Consider the following 15137-nt stretch of genomic DNA (forward strand, 5'->3'; position numbering starts at 1 on the left):
TCTATAAACTTCAATGGGTCTTTATATCCTAAATTGGCATTACTGAGTTATAAATGTCAATAATTGCTATTGCTTTTTTATTTTTGTCTTTCGCTTGCAACACAATCAACCAGTCAGACTGGTTCCCAGCGGGCCCTGGGGCCACCGAGGGAGAGAGAGAGAGAGAGGGAGGGTGGGGCAGTATCTTCTTTGTAGTTATGCTAAAACTACAGACACTTCCTGCACTCGATTCTGAAGTTTAACAGTTAACGATCAACTCCAAATAACATAGTTCCTCTGCTGATCCTGAAACCATACTAAAGAATTTACACCCAGCAAAACCGCTATTCTACATCCATCCAGTTTTGCGGCATCAACAATTACAACTGACTGTTTTCACAATCGAATAATTACAGTAATGTTTACGTAAAGCTATCTATCTAAAAACAGCAAGTGAACCATTCGTGTTCTCTATTTTTAAGTCCACAGGGCCACCATGTTTGAGTCACCTGTAATTAAATCTTAAGCAGGCCCGTTGGTGCAGGTCCGGGCGGCTCTCCGCTCCCCTTTCCCTAGACACAGAGCACCTGTCTAGGTGATGAGGGAGCAGGGAGGTCCTGGGTGACAAGGTGTGTGGCTCAGGTGAGGCCCTCTTAAGGGAGGGTTTAGAGATTATTACAAGTAATCAGTCGTAATGAACGCCGCACCATTATACCTGAGAGTCACACGTTCACACACCCACATTTCCCTCAGGTGGGGCGCTTTTTCAATTCACCAACATGTTGTCCCACAGCAAAGAATATCTGCCAATTAACTGTGACATCTGAACATGCTCAACAATCTGCACAACAATTTGATGCATGTGATGGCTTTTGTTTAAGAAGCGACGCTCGCACACATGATTCTTAACCATTTCTATGCCTGAAATAATTAAATCTATGCCTCATCTGAATGAAAAATGCGAAAATAAATCTGAGATGGTACACAGACCGCCTTGGAAAGCAAAACTGGGCACATGGGTTGACAAAAAAACCTTAATACTCACCGTTGTGAACTCAAAGTCCTTTTGGTTGGCTAAGTTGAGGATGTAGTCAATTCGAAACTTATTTGCTGGACAGGCTAACTGGACTGGAGGTACCAACACGGACATCGCCGTCACAATAGTCTACAGGAAAAACAAAGCCATTTAGAGTTTCTGTTCGCATTTTTGTCAGATTATTAGTTATAAAACCTTATTTTACTATATTTTACTTATAAAACCTTCAACAATTACCTCTATAGCTTCTTTTATATTATTCTTGATGTCTTGAATTTTCTGTTTTTTCTCTCTGTAAAAAAACAACACATGGTTACTTCAGATCCCCTCATTTTGCGGCAACATGCAGTGTTCAATGTTGTAAAACCAAGAAATTAAGCAAACCAAGTTTTTATATTGCAGCATTAACCCTCGAATATCATTACAATACAGCAAAACAAGTTATTTAACTACAAAGCTTTGATATTTAATAGAGTTTTAATTAAATAGTACTTGTTGAGGCATGTGTATGAATATCCCAATTAATTAAACACACCAATACTTGATCATAAAAAAACTCTAAAATAAATTAAAGATGTTTAACTAATATTATGAAAGCTATCTTTGGAGTCTGACTGGATTGGCCACAGTTGTTTAAAAAAAATTGTACAACAAGTAACTGTACATAATTTACAAGCATATAATATAATATTTAGTTTAAGTATTACATAAAGCAGCCATTCACCAAATATATCTACTACTGCATAAATGGTACAGCGATATTAAACATTACACAGCATATAATATCAGGCTACCCTAGAGTGACTTTTTCCTGCTTTCTAATCAACAACTTTGTTTTAGTTGCTGAATTACAATTTTACTATTGACCAATTCATTCAAGAATTACTTGATTTGCTAATTTAATCATTAATTAATTTTAATCCTGACGGTCTGGGACGGTCTGTTATATCCCTATGACACTGATTGTGTTGCACTAGATTCTATAATATATATTATATATATGTATTGCACTAGATTATATTATATCTATTATATATCTATATTATATCTAATTATATCTATTGCACTAGATTATATTATATATCTATATTATATCTAATTATATCTATTGCACTAGATTATATTATATCTATTATATATCTATATTATATCTAATTATATCTATTGCACTAGATTATATTATATCTATTATATATCTATATTATATCTAATTATATCTATTGCACTAGATTATATTATATCTATTATATATCTATATTATATCTAATTATATCTATTGCACTAGATTATATTATATCTATTATATATCTATATTATATCTAATTATATCTGTTGCACTAGATTATATTATATCTATTATATATCTATATTATATCTAATTATATCTATTGCACTAGATTTTATTATATTAAATTACATTTAGGGCTGGGCCAAATGGCAAAAATGCAATCTCGATAATAATTTTCCTTATCAAGCAATAACGTTATGTATTTCAATATCATTTGTTAATGCTTCCAGATTTAAAAGAATACCCCAACAATGACTGAACAGGGTATAGGTGAGAATGATAATTTCAATACCTTTTTAAGACTTTTTAAAGACCTTCTCATAATATTTTAGGACGTCATCACCATTTCAAGTTCTGGTCATTATCAAACCTTTAACTTAATAAACAGTTGAGCTAAATAAATCAATGGAGCACAACCATGTAGCAGACCTCAGATAAGCTCGGAAGAAACAAAGCTTGAAAGAATAAATTACACGGTTGTTTTCAGCGATGGGCTTCAGCCACTGTTTAAACTCGTCTTTCTTCAACCAGTACGCAAACTTATATTTTCCCATTTGTTCGTCTGTTTCGCTCTATGGTTTCGTGTCACATCATTTTTCCACATTTGTCGCAAATTACGTGACATCACCCAGACAAAGGAACTTGGGCGGACGCACAAAGCCTGAACCAATCGCGTGGATCGAGCACGCCGTTGTTAATATTAGGAGGAAAATAAATATATTTATGCTCTTTTAGAGTCAAACACTTTGGACAACGCTTGAACAAAATTAAAGATCCTGTAAAAATGTGATAAAGACTTTTTGATAACTTTTAAAGGCCTTAGTTTTCTCAGAATTGATTTATCAACTTTAAAATACTTTTTAAGACCCCACGTACAACCTGCTGAAGCTACAAAATTAGAGGATCCAATAAATGGCATAAAATTTTCGGCCGATAAATTTTCGGTAATTTATTTCTAATGTCAACACACTTCTAGACAACCATGGTTGCAAATTCCTGCTGGGTGATTGGCTCTTAGATCAATATAGAGTAAAAAAAAGTCCAGAGCGTATCATTGTTATTGCGATTTGATATAACATCGTTTATCAGCCCAGCCCTAATTAAATAATACAAATGAGCAGTAATCATAAAACTGGTTTCAGACCAACTGCTAATATGTTAGTAAACATTACTTACTGAAATAAAGTCAATATTTAATTATGAGTAAGCAAAAACGTAACATCCCATTGCATTGAAAGCACAATGACAACGATATCAACATCCTCCCAAAAGAGCGGGACTTTACCCAAAACGCACCATTTCAAAACTGTATCACCAGCAAAACTGCACAACAAATGAAAACTGTTTTGACGCTGTACATCATCCTTAACTGTAGGCTACTTAAAAAAACATCTAGTTTGGTTTGACTTGAGAAGAATCAAATAAGTATATAAATCCAGAAAGCCATACTTACTCAGCATTGAAGCCATTGACATGTAAAATGCGCATCTGTTTGACTATGGTGCTTTTCCCCGATTCTCCAGCCCCTGAGAGACGAGCAAAAAGAAAGATATAAATCACAAGGGATGTGGGAGGAAGGGGGGGGGGGGGGTCAGATATCACCTGATTCAACAAGAATAATTAATTAGATTTCACAGTAGCATTGCTTTTAAATGGCAAACTAAACATTCTTCTCTAGCAGAAAATTCATGCTAACGCTAATAACTGGATTATCATATTATTGCTAAAATGTGTAACTACTTTCAAAATTTTCATTAATAATATCAACTTAATCATAATATCTTACTAAAAAGGGACATCATAGCTTCATCTTTTACTATTAAAGTAATATTTACCACTAGTTTTCAAATAACTAGCATGCTCCCATAGAAACTTAACAGTTGTTTTCATATTTCATGAAGTAAAACAAAGAGATGTAGACTGATTCTAGTATTTAATTACATTATGATCACTCCAGAATCACAATCAGTGCCCAAACTTAAAAAGTAACTAGCTATATCCATCAAATCAGACGGTAAAATGCTAAACAAAATTCTTGTGAGGAAGTATCTGGAAACATCAGCTACTGTCATACACTACTTGTTGTCAAACATTGACAGTACTGAACAATTATTACATTTACGGCGCACAGTCGTCTGAGGTTCTAAATGCTAAACATGAAATGAGAGTTAACTTATCCCCATGGATGTGAAGAACGAACTGCAGAAACACCAAAACAACTCCGATTTAAGCAGTGAGAATCTGTTTATCACAACGAATTCAGTTACCAGGCTCCAATTGTGTCAAATAGGCCCGTTTGCATGGAGGAATTCCACTTTTGTGCTTCAATTACACTGGTACACATCCCTAAATCATATATCATTACGACACACTTGAATCACGGGTATCTAGAAATATACCCATTTCCTCCTTAAATACCAGACATTATGATTTAGAGTGCTTCGCTATGTTGAATACACAGGATTTTGATTTAGAATGGGATACTTTCACGCCATGCGTCTATCATGCCAAACAAATAGGGTGTTAGAGAACTGGGTTGTATCAGAGTTAGCGAGACTAGTGTTTTAAACAATGACTAAATCAAATCAAAAGAATGCATCTTAATGCCATGCTACAGCACGCCTATGAAACTGAAATGCTTACTGATTAAGTCAGGCCCAAGGTAGTGGTGTTTTTTTTTTTTTAATGGGCAGTAATACCAATGACTAGGCTCGTACAGATTTCTGCAGATTTTTAGCCCATCATTGAGTCTATTTATTTACTTGTGTAAATCAATAAATCAATTAATAATTAAACTAGCACAAACTTTTAATATTATAATTATTATAACAAACGGTGCAATAGTATTAAAGAATTAATTTATTCCCTTCTGTGATTTTTTTAATTGGGTTATACTTTATATAATTATATTTTATATACATTGATGAAATTATAAAAGCTTATTTATTATTTTAGGTTTTTATAGCGTTTGATGTATTTTATGTTCTTGTCGGGTCTGATGCAACATAACTTCATTCTGCATTACAATTCATTGTGATGTTTTGAATGACAAAAATAAAGGGAACGAAATGTGTGTAAATGAATATTTATTGAGTTTTTAAATCAGTTTCAGTAACATTATTGACTAATATGAAAATGTTAATTGGATTTAATTACAATACAGTTTGTGATGTTTTCTGTATTTTAGTAGACGTATTATATGAGAGACTTGCTTTGTTTACCAAATAGGTGGATCTAGTTGGATTTGCATTGAAAAACTTAAATAAAAAAGTTAAAAAGGTATTGTTTTTTTGTTTTATAAATTAAGTTTTTAGTTACGATACCGCCAAAATCATTCCACATAAATCTGCAGATTTTTTACAGAGTTCTGCACAGAAATAGCAAAAAATGTCCACATATTTTGTCTGGCCCTACCAATGACATATCTGTCGAGCAGGGTCCCACAAAGAGCTGATATAAAAATGCTAGTTTACTAAGTTCTAACATTTTTCATTTCAAACCATTTTATGAATTAATTAATTAATTACTACTACTACTACAAATAATAATAATAATAATAATAATAATAATAATAATAATAATAATAAAAAGACTATAATCGATTACTTGTTGACTATCTGCAGATTTTGGAACTGACTAGGCATGGTCTGGTATAAGATTCTGACTGTATGATAACCTTGGATATAAACACAATGGTTTCACACTATTGTGATCAACTGCTGTCAAATAAGTTATTTTTAAATGTCTGGGTAAAAAACAAAACACTTTTTCCCCTTTGAACACAAAATACTTTATTTTGAGAAACATTTAAAGTATTTTGGAGCAGTAAACATGTCAGGCTAAATAATTCAAATCAATCATTGACTTCTGCTGTCTTCATTAGTTTCAAAAACACTGATTTCTTTACTATTTAAAACGACATCTTTGGAGATGTTTTCTGCTGAAAATATTATTGTAATAAAAAGCCTCAAATAAAATCGTACATATACCGTAGGAACGGTATAGAAGAAAATTTTGGTGGTTTTAAAACCTTGACTTTTCCCAAACCGCGTTACACCTAGAAAACAGTTATCATTGTTATCAAGAACTGACAATATGCAACACTGCTATATTATAAAAAACATTATATTCAAAGCATATGAAACAGAATCAAATCATCTAATCAGTTTCTGTTCCACAGTTATTATGTATGATGCAAAAAAATAAAGTGGCATATTGTGCTATTATCATTTTGACGATGCCCAGAAAGCTAAACCATAAAACAGTATTATTTCCCAGTGATGGGTTGCGGCTGGAGGGGCATCCGCTGCGTAAAACAAATGCTGGATAAGTTGGCGGTTCATTCCACTGTGGCGACCCCAGATTAATAAAGGGACCAAGCCGACAAGAAAATGAATGAATGAAAACAGTATCATGTAAACAAACTTTCATAGGTCTTGAATGCATATATACAAGCAGACAGAAAATGAGGTGGTTCTAAAACGCTATACAGCATGACAAAAAGGTCTTAACTAAAAAGTAATTTCAATATTCACGTGATATGTAAAGATATAAGCACATTGTATCTTGAACAAGATGCACAAACAACCCTAAACTCACAAGCCTAAAGAAGCTGTGATGTGTTCAGAGCCCTGCATGTGAAAGTATATTCTCACGAGTGATGGATCTCCATAACACAACTGAATTTTTTAAATCATGTGAGGCCAAACATTTCCATAATGCAAAACGCATTCGTCATAAATCAGATGCGAATGAATGGAGAGATTGAGCGGCGTTAAACGGAGCACCACAGGCCTCCACTATAGCACGGCATCGAAATCCCCACCAAAACGCCTGTACCTACATCATGTACTCGAGCAAATGAATTAAATTCGCACAAACAAAACAACAAACGCTACGTGTGACAGGCCCGATGACGTCACGGGCATCAGTCACAAGCGTCCATCGGGAAAGTGTGTGTGTGTGTGTGTGTGTGTGTGTGTGTTTGCAGCAGTGACAGAACCTCAGCATTTCAGACCAACCTACCCAGCAGCAGTAGTCGATGAGTTGCTCTGTAGATCTGTTTGTCTTTCTGGAGCTGCTTCTCTATCTTCTTGTTAGCTTCTCGCTGGGCCTTCTCCTCATTTCGCTGGTCCTCAGTCTTACTGTTGCCCAAACAACCCATTTTCCCAAAAACCCAAGAAAAGTTTTGGGGTGGGGTGAGGGGAAGGTGAATCTACCGTATGAATAAATGATCCAAGTCCCTCGATTGGCCTCCGATCAGAACACTGTGATGGAAAACCGGGACATTTATACGTGTATGCTCACAACTACCCTGGATTTCGCCGATGTGGGCAGGGGAGCACGGGGAAATAGGAAAAAGCTCTGGGTGACTAGTACTGGCGAGAATAGGTGGTGGTGGTGAAAACACTAGGCCGGCCTACAGACGGCCAAGTCCTGTCGAGCGCTTGCTACTATAAAATATGAGATTTCTGTGTATGGATGAGCATCCAGCAAAAGCCTTCGACGTTACATGAATGATCTCGGCTTTCCCACGACGGCGATTTAGCAGATTTCCCGTCGCGAATCCATGGTCGCTTTCCCGAAATAACGACCGACTCCTATTAAAATCATGAATAGCTCCACAAAACGCGATTGTTTTCGGTGGCTTGCTGTCGAATCCGTTCGGCGATGCAACGAGACGGGCAGAACGAGATAGAAAGGGTGGCTACAAATTAAAAAAATAAATATTTCCACCAAAATGACGGCATGTGGATCATTCCGCCCTGCGCCGTGGCCGACATGAACCTTTTAACTCCGTTACGAAACGACGTTGTCTGCGAGCAAAATACGGTGGTGCTGCTGAAAAATTCCCCTCAGATTGACGCTATTTTCCCTCCTGTTCTGCTTATGGTGACTGATCGCTTTTTTCGGCTTGTCCAAATCAAACGAGGCCCTTCGCCGTCTTCTCCGTTACTGTAATTTGAATTTCTCCTCACATCCGTAGACTTTGCTTTGACGCGAGCGGCGATCCTTACGGTTCTTTCAACCGCAGATGCAAATGCGACCGATTCCGTCGATATTTTTACCGGTTATCGCAGTCCGAGTCCGCTGTCAGGCTACGCTTTGTATCCTTCTTGAATTCGGGTGGTAGATCATGTGCATTTGGATACGTAAAGATAAATCCGATACCACAACGACAGCGGTGGATTCCCTACGGACGGAGCGCGTTGAATCCCCAATTGTGGCGAATGAATCCTTTTCGAGGGTATATTTTTAGCGATTATTTCCTTTTCTCAGTGAATTGTACATTGAGATAGATAGCGTTGAAGAGATGGGTGGGGCAAACAGCTCTCATTGAACCCTGAGTATAATCACATGACAGCCAGAAAACGTCAGCAAGTGGAGAAAAGGCGCCCTCTTTGAAGACATGATTCATACGTGATAAAGTTCGCGATTCCAGCCTATCCATCTTTCACTGCTGACCAAAATCTCTGGTTATATGCAAACAGTGTGATGTGCTCTTATAATGCACGCTCTGAATAACAGCTTCAAGCTGAACTATATTAACATCTTCACCTTATAAAGTATTTGAAAGCGAGAAATGGTTGCGTTAATAATACCAAATAACAATTTTTATGTTGTAATTAAATTTTACTCCGTTAATAATCCACTGAAGTACATTCTTCAATCAGACTAATATACTCTGACCAGTGCAGTTCGGCTCCCTGAACGGATGGCTCTTACGAGTCGGTTCTTTGTTATGAATCTCCAGCATTCAGACCGACTGGCGCAGTGCGAGTCCCGAACGAATGACTCGCATGAGTCGGCTCTTCTCGGTGAATCAAAGCATTTAGGAATCACACGGAGTACTATACCACTGTCATAAGTTTTTTACTGATCAGTGTTGTTATATAAAAATAAAGTATATATTTTCAAAATGTTTTGTTTGCAGTCTAAAGAGTCTTAAAGTGTAAGCATATGTTGTTGTAAGTCGTGTGTTGAGAACATGTAATGTAAAACAAGCTATAAAAAAATATAATCCGACAAATAAGGGAAAAAATTGCAAAAACACAAGTAATTTATTTTATAAAAATAATTAATTAATTTTCAGCCTGTTTTGTTTGTGTTTACACTGCAGTATAGTCATAAACAGGTTTAAAATCATACTTTGTAAATGTATAAAAGTACTTCTGCTTAATACCTAAAATACTGTTGACACCAGTGTGCTGAGGATAGTGAACGTAGTATGAGTTACATTTCCTCTTTCCAGGTATTTTAAGTTACAAATATTTAGTAAATACATGCAATTAACATGCAATACTGAGGACCTCGTGGTTTAAGTCGTAATTAATTAAAACTAACAATACTGATTTGTGTGAATGAACATAATTCAATGACCTATTTGTTACACTAAAACACGATTTCTAAAATGATTCAATAAATCTAATTAAATTAAAACTAAATATCACTCAAAATATTACTTGTCTGCCGTAAACATACAAACTATTATAGATTACATTTATTAAACGTGTTAAAACAAACGTTTATACTGGCCTATATTGTGCAATAAACATAATGTATTAATCATAAGCATCCTCTGCTTTTCTAAATGTGAATTATATACAGGTTACATGTTTTTTTTTAATAATAATGTTTTATTAAGCTAATAAAAACAAGCAAAGTGCTGATATAATTGTATTGTAGCATAACTTAAATGAGTCTTCAAGTATATTTGGGTGTTGACATGTTAAATTTATCCATCATTTTTTTTCAAGCCATTTTCTATACGGCTCCAAAGAAAGATCTAAAATAGTGAAAAGCTGACAGCCGGAAAGTAAACGAAAGAATCTAGAAACAAAGTTCTAGTATAAGAGATCATACACAAGTCAAAGTGATGTCAACTCGTGAGAGATAAACTACTGTATGACAATGACCGGATTGGAAAATGATGTTTCATTGAGCTATTTTTGACACACTGTCATCTATTTTTGATCATCCCTTAATCTCTGTGTGGTGTTAGGGCGCAGAGGCAGACTCGATCAGAAACAATATAAAGTCTGTTTTTTTAGAATAAAGTTCTATTGACCGTATTAAAATTTCGAGCTTAAAATAAATATTTTAAAAATACCCTCACCTTTTCAACAATGGACACATCCATAAAGAAATAACCAGCATTCTGAGATGAAACTGTTGTTTTACATGCACTGATGAATGAGCATTGTATGGATACTATTATTTAAAAGTTGGCATGATATTAGTTGAGTCCAATATACTGTGATCTGTCACCAGAAGGTGGCAGCATTTCTCTAATATTAGCTCTCCTGCAGACGTGTTATTTTTGAGGAACAGTAGGCCATTTGTGGCCAAAACAACATATGCAACGATTCTAAATGAGGAGAATCCTCAGGACAGAATATACACAATCAAGTATTCTCTACTCTGAGAGCACAAGGCATACATATCTACTGCATATTACATTCGTTTTTAACAGTAAAATAAAGTCTCCTCAGGTGTTTTTAACCCTTTTATTAAAAATCCCCAATTTAAATAGAAAATAACGCAGTGTAGCATTTCTGGAAAACATAATTGGTTATATTTAGGAGTCTCTAACTTAACTGAATTCATATTGTTTTATAGTATTGTCTTGTGTATCGTTTAATGTTTATTATCTATACAGCAGATCTTTCACAACATATTAAATCATCCAGAGATTTTGACTAAAATATGAGACATTATTTTAGTGGCCATATTTGAAGCTTCATGTGAAGCTTTTAAACAGCATCGTAATTCAGTTCTCGATTAATAAGCTTTAAGATAATTAACATTCTGCTTTAATTTGAGACAATTTTATATAGAGTTTTAGATTATGTAATATTACTGTATTATTCTTGTTGTTTCTGGCATTATTCATTTTTATCTTTGTATATTGGCCAAAGACAAAACTCGCCATTTTGGAGTCTGCATCAAATAAGGCAGGGGTCACCAATCACGGTCCTGGAGGGCCGGTGTCCCTGCAGGGTTTAGCTCCAGCTTGCCTCAACACACCTGCCTGGATGTTTCAAGTATACCTAGTAAGACCTTGATTAGCTTGTTCAGGTGTGTTTGATTAGGGTTGGAGCTAAAATCTGCAGGACACCGGCCCTCCAGGAACAAGTTTGGTGACCCCTGAAATAAGGCATACATGTCTATTACATATTACATTCATTTTTTACAATAAAAAAGTCTCATTAGTGTGTTTTTAACCATTTTATAAAAAAATATAATATAAATAGAACAAATGCAGTTTAGCATTTCTAGAAAACATAATTGGTTATATTTAGAAGTCTCTAACTTGATTGGATTCATATTGTTTTATAGTATTGTCTTGTTTATTATTTAATGTTTATTATCTATATAGCAGATCTTTCACAACACATTAAACCATCCAGAGATATAAACCAATATATCAGACACTATTTTGGTGGCCATATTTGCTCTGACGTGTGGAGCTTTTGAACAACAACGCAAATTCAGTTCTCGATTAATAAGCTTTAAGATAATTAACATTCTGCTTTAATTTGAGACAATTTTATATAGAGTTTTAGATTATGTAATATTACTGTATTATTCTTGTTGTTTCTGGCATTATTCATTTGTATCTTTGTATATCGGTCAAAGGCAAAACTCGCCATTTTGGAGTCTGCATCAAATTAAATTGACAAAACTTATTTAATATACATAAAAGGCATATTTAATGCAAGTGAATGGTTACATCTATGTATGTAACAAATAAAACTCATGTTGACATGTACATATATTGAAAGAATAAGTGCTTTGTGGCCAAAACAACATATGCAACAATTCTAAATGAGGAGAATCCTCAGGACAGAATATACACAATCAAGTATTCTCTGCACTGAGAGCACAAGGCATAGATATATATTGCATATTACATTCGTTTTTAACAGTAAAATAAAAGTCTCATTAGGTGTTTTTAACCCTTTTATTAAAAATCCCCAATCTAAATAGAAAAAATGCAGTGTAGCATTTCTGGAAAACATAATTGGTTATATTTAGAAGTCTCTAACTTTGTTTTTCACTTTGTACGTAGATTGGATTCATATAATTTTATAGTATTTTCTTGTTTACTATTTTATGTTTAATATCTATAACAGATCTTTCACAACATATTACACATCCAGAGATATAGACCAATATATCAAGACACTATTTTAGTGGCCACATTTGCTCTGACAGGCTTTTGAACAACAACACAAATTCAGTTCTGGGTTCATAAGGTTTGTTTAAGAAAATAAACATTCTGTTTTTAAGATCCTATATAGAGTTTCAAATGATGTAACATTCAAAACTCTCAAGGATGAATTGACTAAATTTCTTTGTGTAGTATTCTTGTCATTTCTGACATAATTAATTAGCATTTTTGTACATTGGTCAAAGTCTTCCCATTTTGGAGTTAAATTTACAAAACTTATTTTATATACATAGAATGCATATTTAATGCAAATGAAGTGTTTACTATAATCTCCCAAATAAATTTTGTCTAAATATGAATTGGCTAATTAATTGTAATCTATTTATAAAAAAATTAAACTTACTTTGACCTGTACTTATTAAAATATATTGAAAAAATAAGTGATCATTTATTCATTCATTTTCTTTTTGGCTTAGTCCCTTTATTAATCAGGGGTCACCACAGCGGAATGAACCACCAACTTATCCAGCATATGTTTTACGAGACGAATGCCCATCCAGCTGCAACCCAACACTGGGAAACACTCATTCACACACATACACTACGGCCAATTCAATTTATTAAATTCACCTATAGCGCATGTCTTTGGACTGAGGGGGAAACTGGAGCACCCGGAGGAAACCCACACAAACACAGGGAGAACATGCAAACATGCAAAACTCCACACAGAAATGCCAACTGACCCAGGACTCGAACCAGCGACCTTCCTGCTGTGAGGCCACAGTGCTAACCACTGAGCCACCGTGCCACCCCATAAGTAGGGCCCACGCGGAATCTGCGCGCGCAGAATTCTGCAGATTTTTAGTCCATCATTAATTCTGTTTATTTACTTGAGTAAATGTGTGTAAATCTATATTTATTCAGTTTTTAAGTTAATTACAGTATTATTATTGACTAATATGAAAATGTTCATGTGATTTATGCACAATGCAGTTTGTACAGTAATATTTTCTGTCTTTTAGTAGATATATTATATTAAAGACTTGCTTTGTTTACCAAATAAAGTGAATCTAATTGGATTTGCATTTTAAACATTAAATAAAAGTTAAAAACATAATATTTTTTATTTCATATATTAGGGTTTTAGTTATGATACTCCCAAAATAATTCAGCAAAAATCTGCAGGTTTTTATGAAAATTCTTTGCAGAAATAGCAAAAAACATCCGCAGATTCCGTCTGGCCCTACCCATAAGTGCTCATACTTAGTTATATTATTCATTCATTCATTTTCTTTTCGGCTTAGTCCCTTTATTAACCTGCGGTCGCCACAGCGGAATGAACCGCCAACTTATCCAGCACATGTTTTACGCTGCGGATGCCCTTCCAGCTGCAAACATCCATACACACTCATTCACACGCATACACTACAGACAATTTAGCCTACCCAATTCACCTGTACTGCATGTCTTTGGACTGTGGGGGAAATAGGAGCACCAGAAGGAAACCCACGCGAACGCAGGAAGAACATGCAAACTCCACACAGAAATGCCAACTGACCCAGCCGAGGCTCGAACCAGCGACCTTCTTGCTGTGAGGTGTCACCTCACACTGCGTCGCCATTATATTATATTATATTATATTATATTATATTATATTATATTATATTATATTATAGGTAAAACCACTAGCAAAGCATAAAGATTTTAAATTACATTTAATTAATATTTTAAGGCTGTGATCTTTAAAATTTTAATGTCATCAAATGACTATTTTCTAAATATGCCTAACAATATATATATATATATATATATATATATATATATATATATATATATATATATATATATATATATATATATATATATTTTTTTTTTTTTTTTTTTTTTTTTTTTTTTTTTGTATCAAAGCTGTTGTTAAATTAAATATAATTTTAGTTGGTGTCTCCTTTAAAGTCTATAGCTGTATGGTAAAGAATTAAATAGTGATTCCAGGCATTTGCATGATATGAATGATCACAAAATGAAGAGACAAATACAGAGCATGAGATGTTTTCCCAGAAATCTCTCTGATATTCTTTCCCTACTGTAGCGTATGAAGTTTTTTTCACCCACTTTTTCACCCAAAAATAAGTGAGGTTTAATATAGTCAAACTTTTAACTCATGACCCATTAGTGTTATGTCACATTACATAAAACAGCCCCTTTCAAGGAAAGAGATAATTTGGGGAATTAGTCTCCTTCTGATGTTATATTAAGATCTGCACGCCTTCCTCAAAAAGTGAAATACTAAATTCACAAAGACCTGAACAAAAAACTATTATACGATTACATGACAATCAAGATGATAAGGTTTCAGCATTCATTGTAAAGCTATTGGCCTAATTTAGCTGTGTATAACCAGACACTGATTCTATTAAAAACTGGATGTGGTATGTGTTGAATGTCTTTTGTCATGCCCTGCATTAAGTTGCATGATGAACAGTGGACCCCTTATGAGTCCATTCATCTGATTTCATGCAATATTTCATCCTTCATGAGGGGATGTGATTCTATTTAAGTGAGCAATAACACCATGCAATCACTTAAAGTAAGATATTACACTTGCGGGCTTGCAACCGCGAGCACAGCGATCCTGCTTCAACAACAGAGGCCGTAGTCAA

At 34.5% G+C, this 15137-nt stretch overlaps 1 protein-coding gene across 2 annotated transcripts in view; it reads right to left on the minus strand.

The window, feature by feature from the left end:
- gnas (GNAS complex locus) overlaps window positions 1-15137 on the minus strand; it is a 58055-nt gene that overhangs the window by 37572 nt on the left and 5346 nt on the right. The window contains exons 1-4 of one of the 2 annotated variants that reach the window (XM_056460512.1): window positions 7329-8642; window positions 3757-3829; window positions 1253-1307; window positions 1025-1144 (exon numbers count right to left, since the gene is read on the minus strand). In XM_056460512.1, the coding sequence (XP_056316487.1) occupies window positions 1025-1144; window positions 1253-1307; window positions 3757-3829; window positions 7329-7467 (387 nt within the window). In that variant the 5' untranslated portion in view covers window positions 7468-8642. Of the gene's footprint in view, window positions 1-1024; window positions 1145-1252; window positions 1308-3756; window positions 3830-7328; window positions 8643-15137 lie in introns of those variants that run through there. The other variant, XM_056460510.1, reaches the window with a different exon arrangement.

The sequence above is a fragment of the Danio aesculapii genome, chromosome 6, assembly GCF_903798145.1.
Source record: "Danio aesculapii chromosome 6, fDanAes4.1, whole genome shotgun sequence".
NCBI lineage: Eukaryota > Metazoa > Chordata > Actinopteri > Cypriniformes > Danionidae > Danio > Danio aesculapii.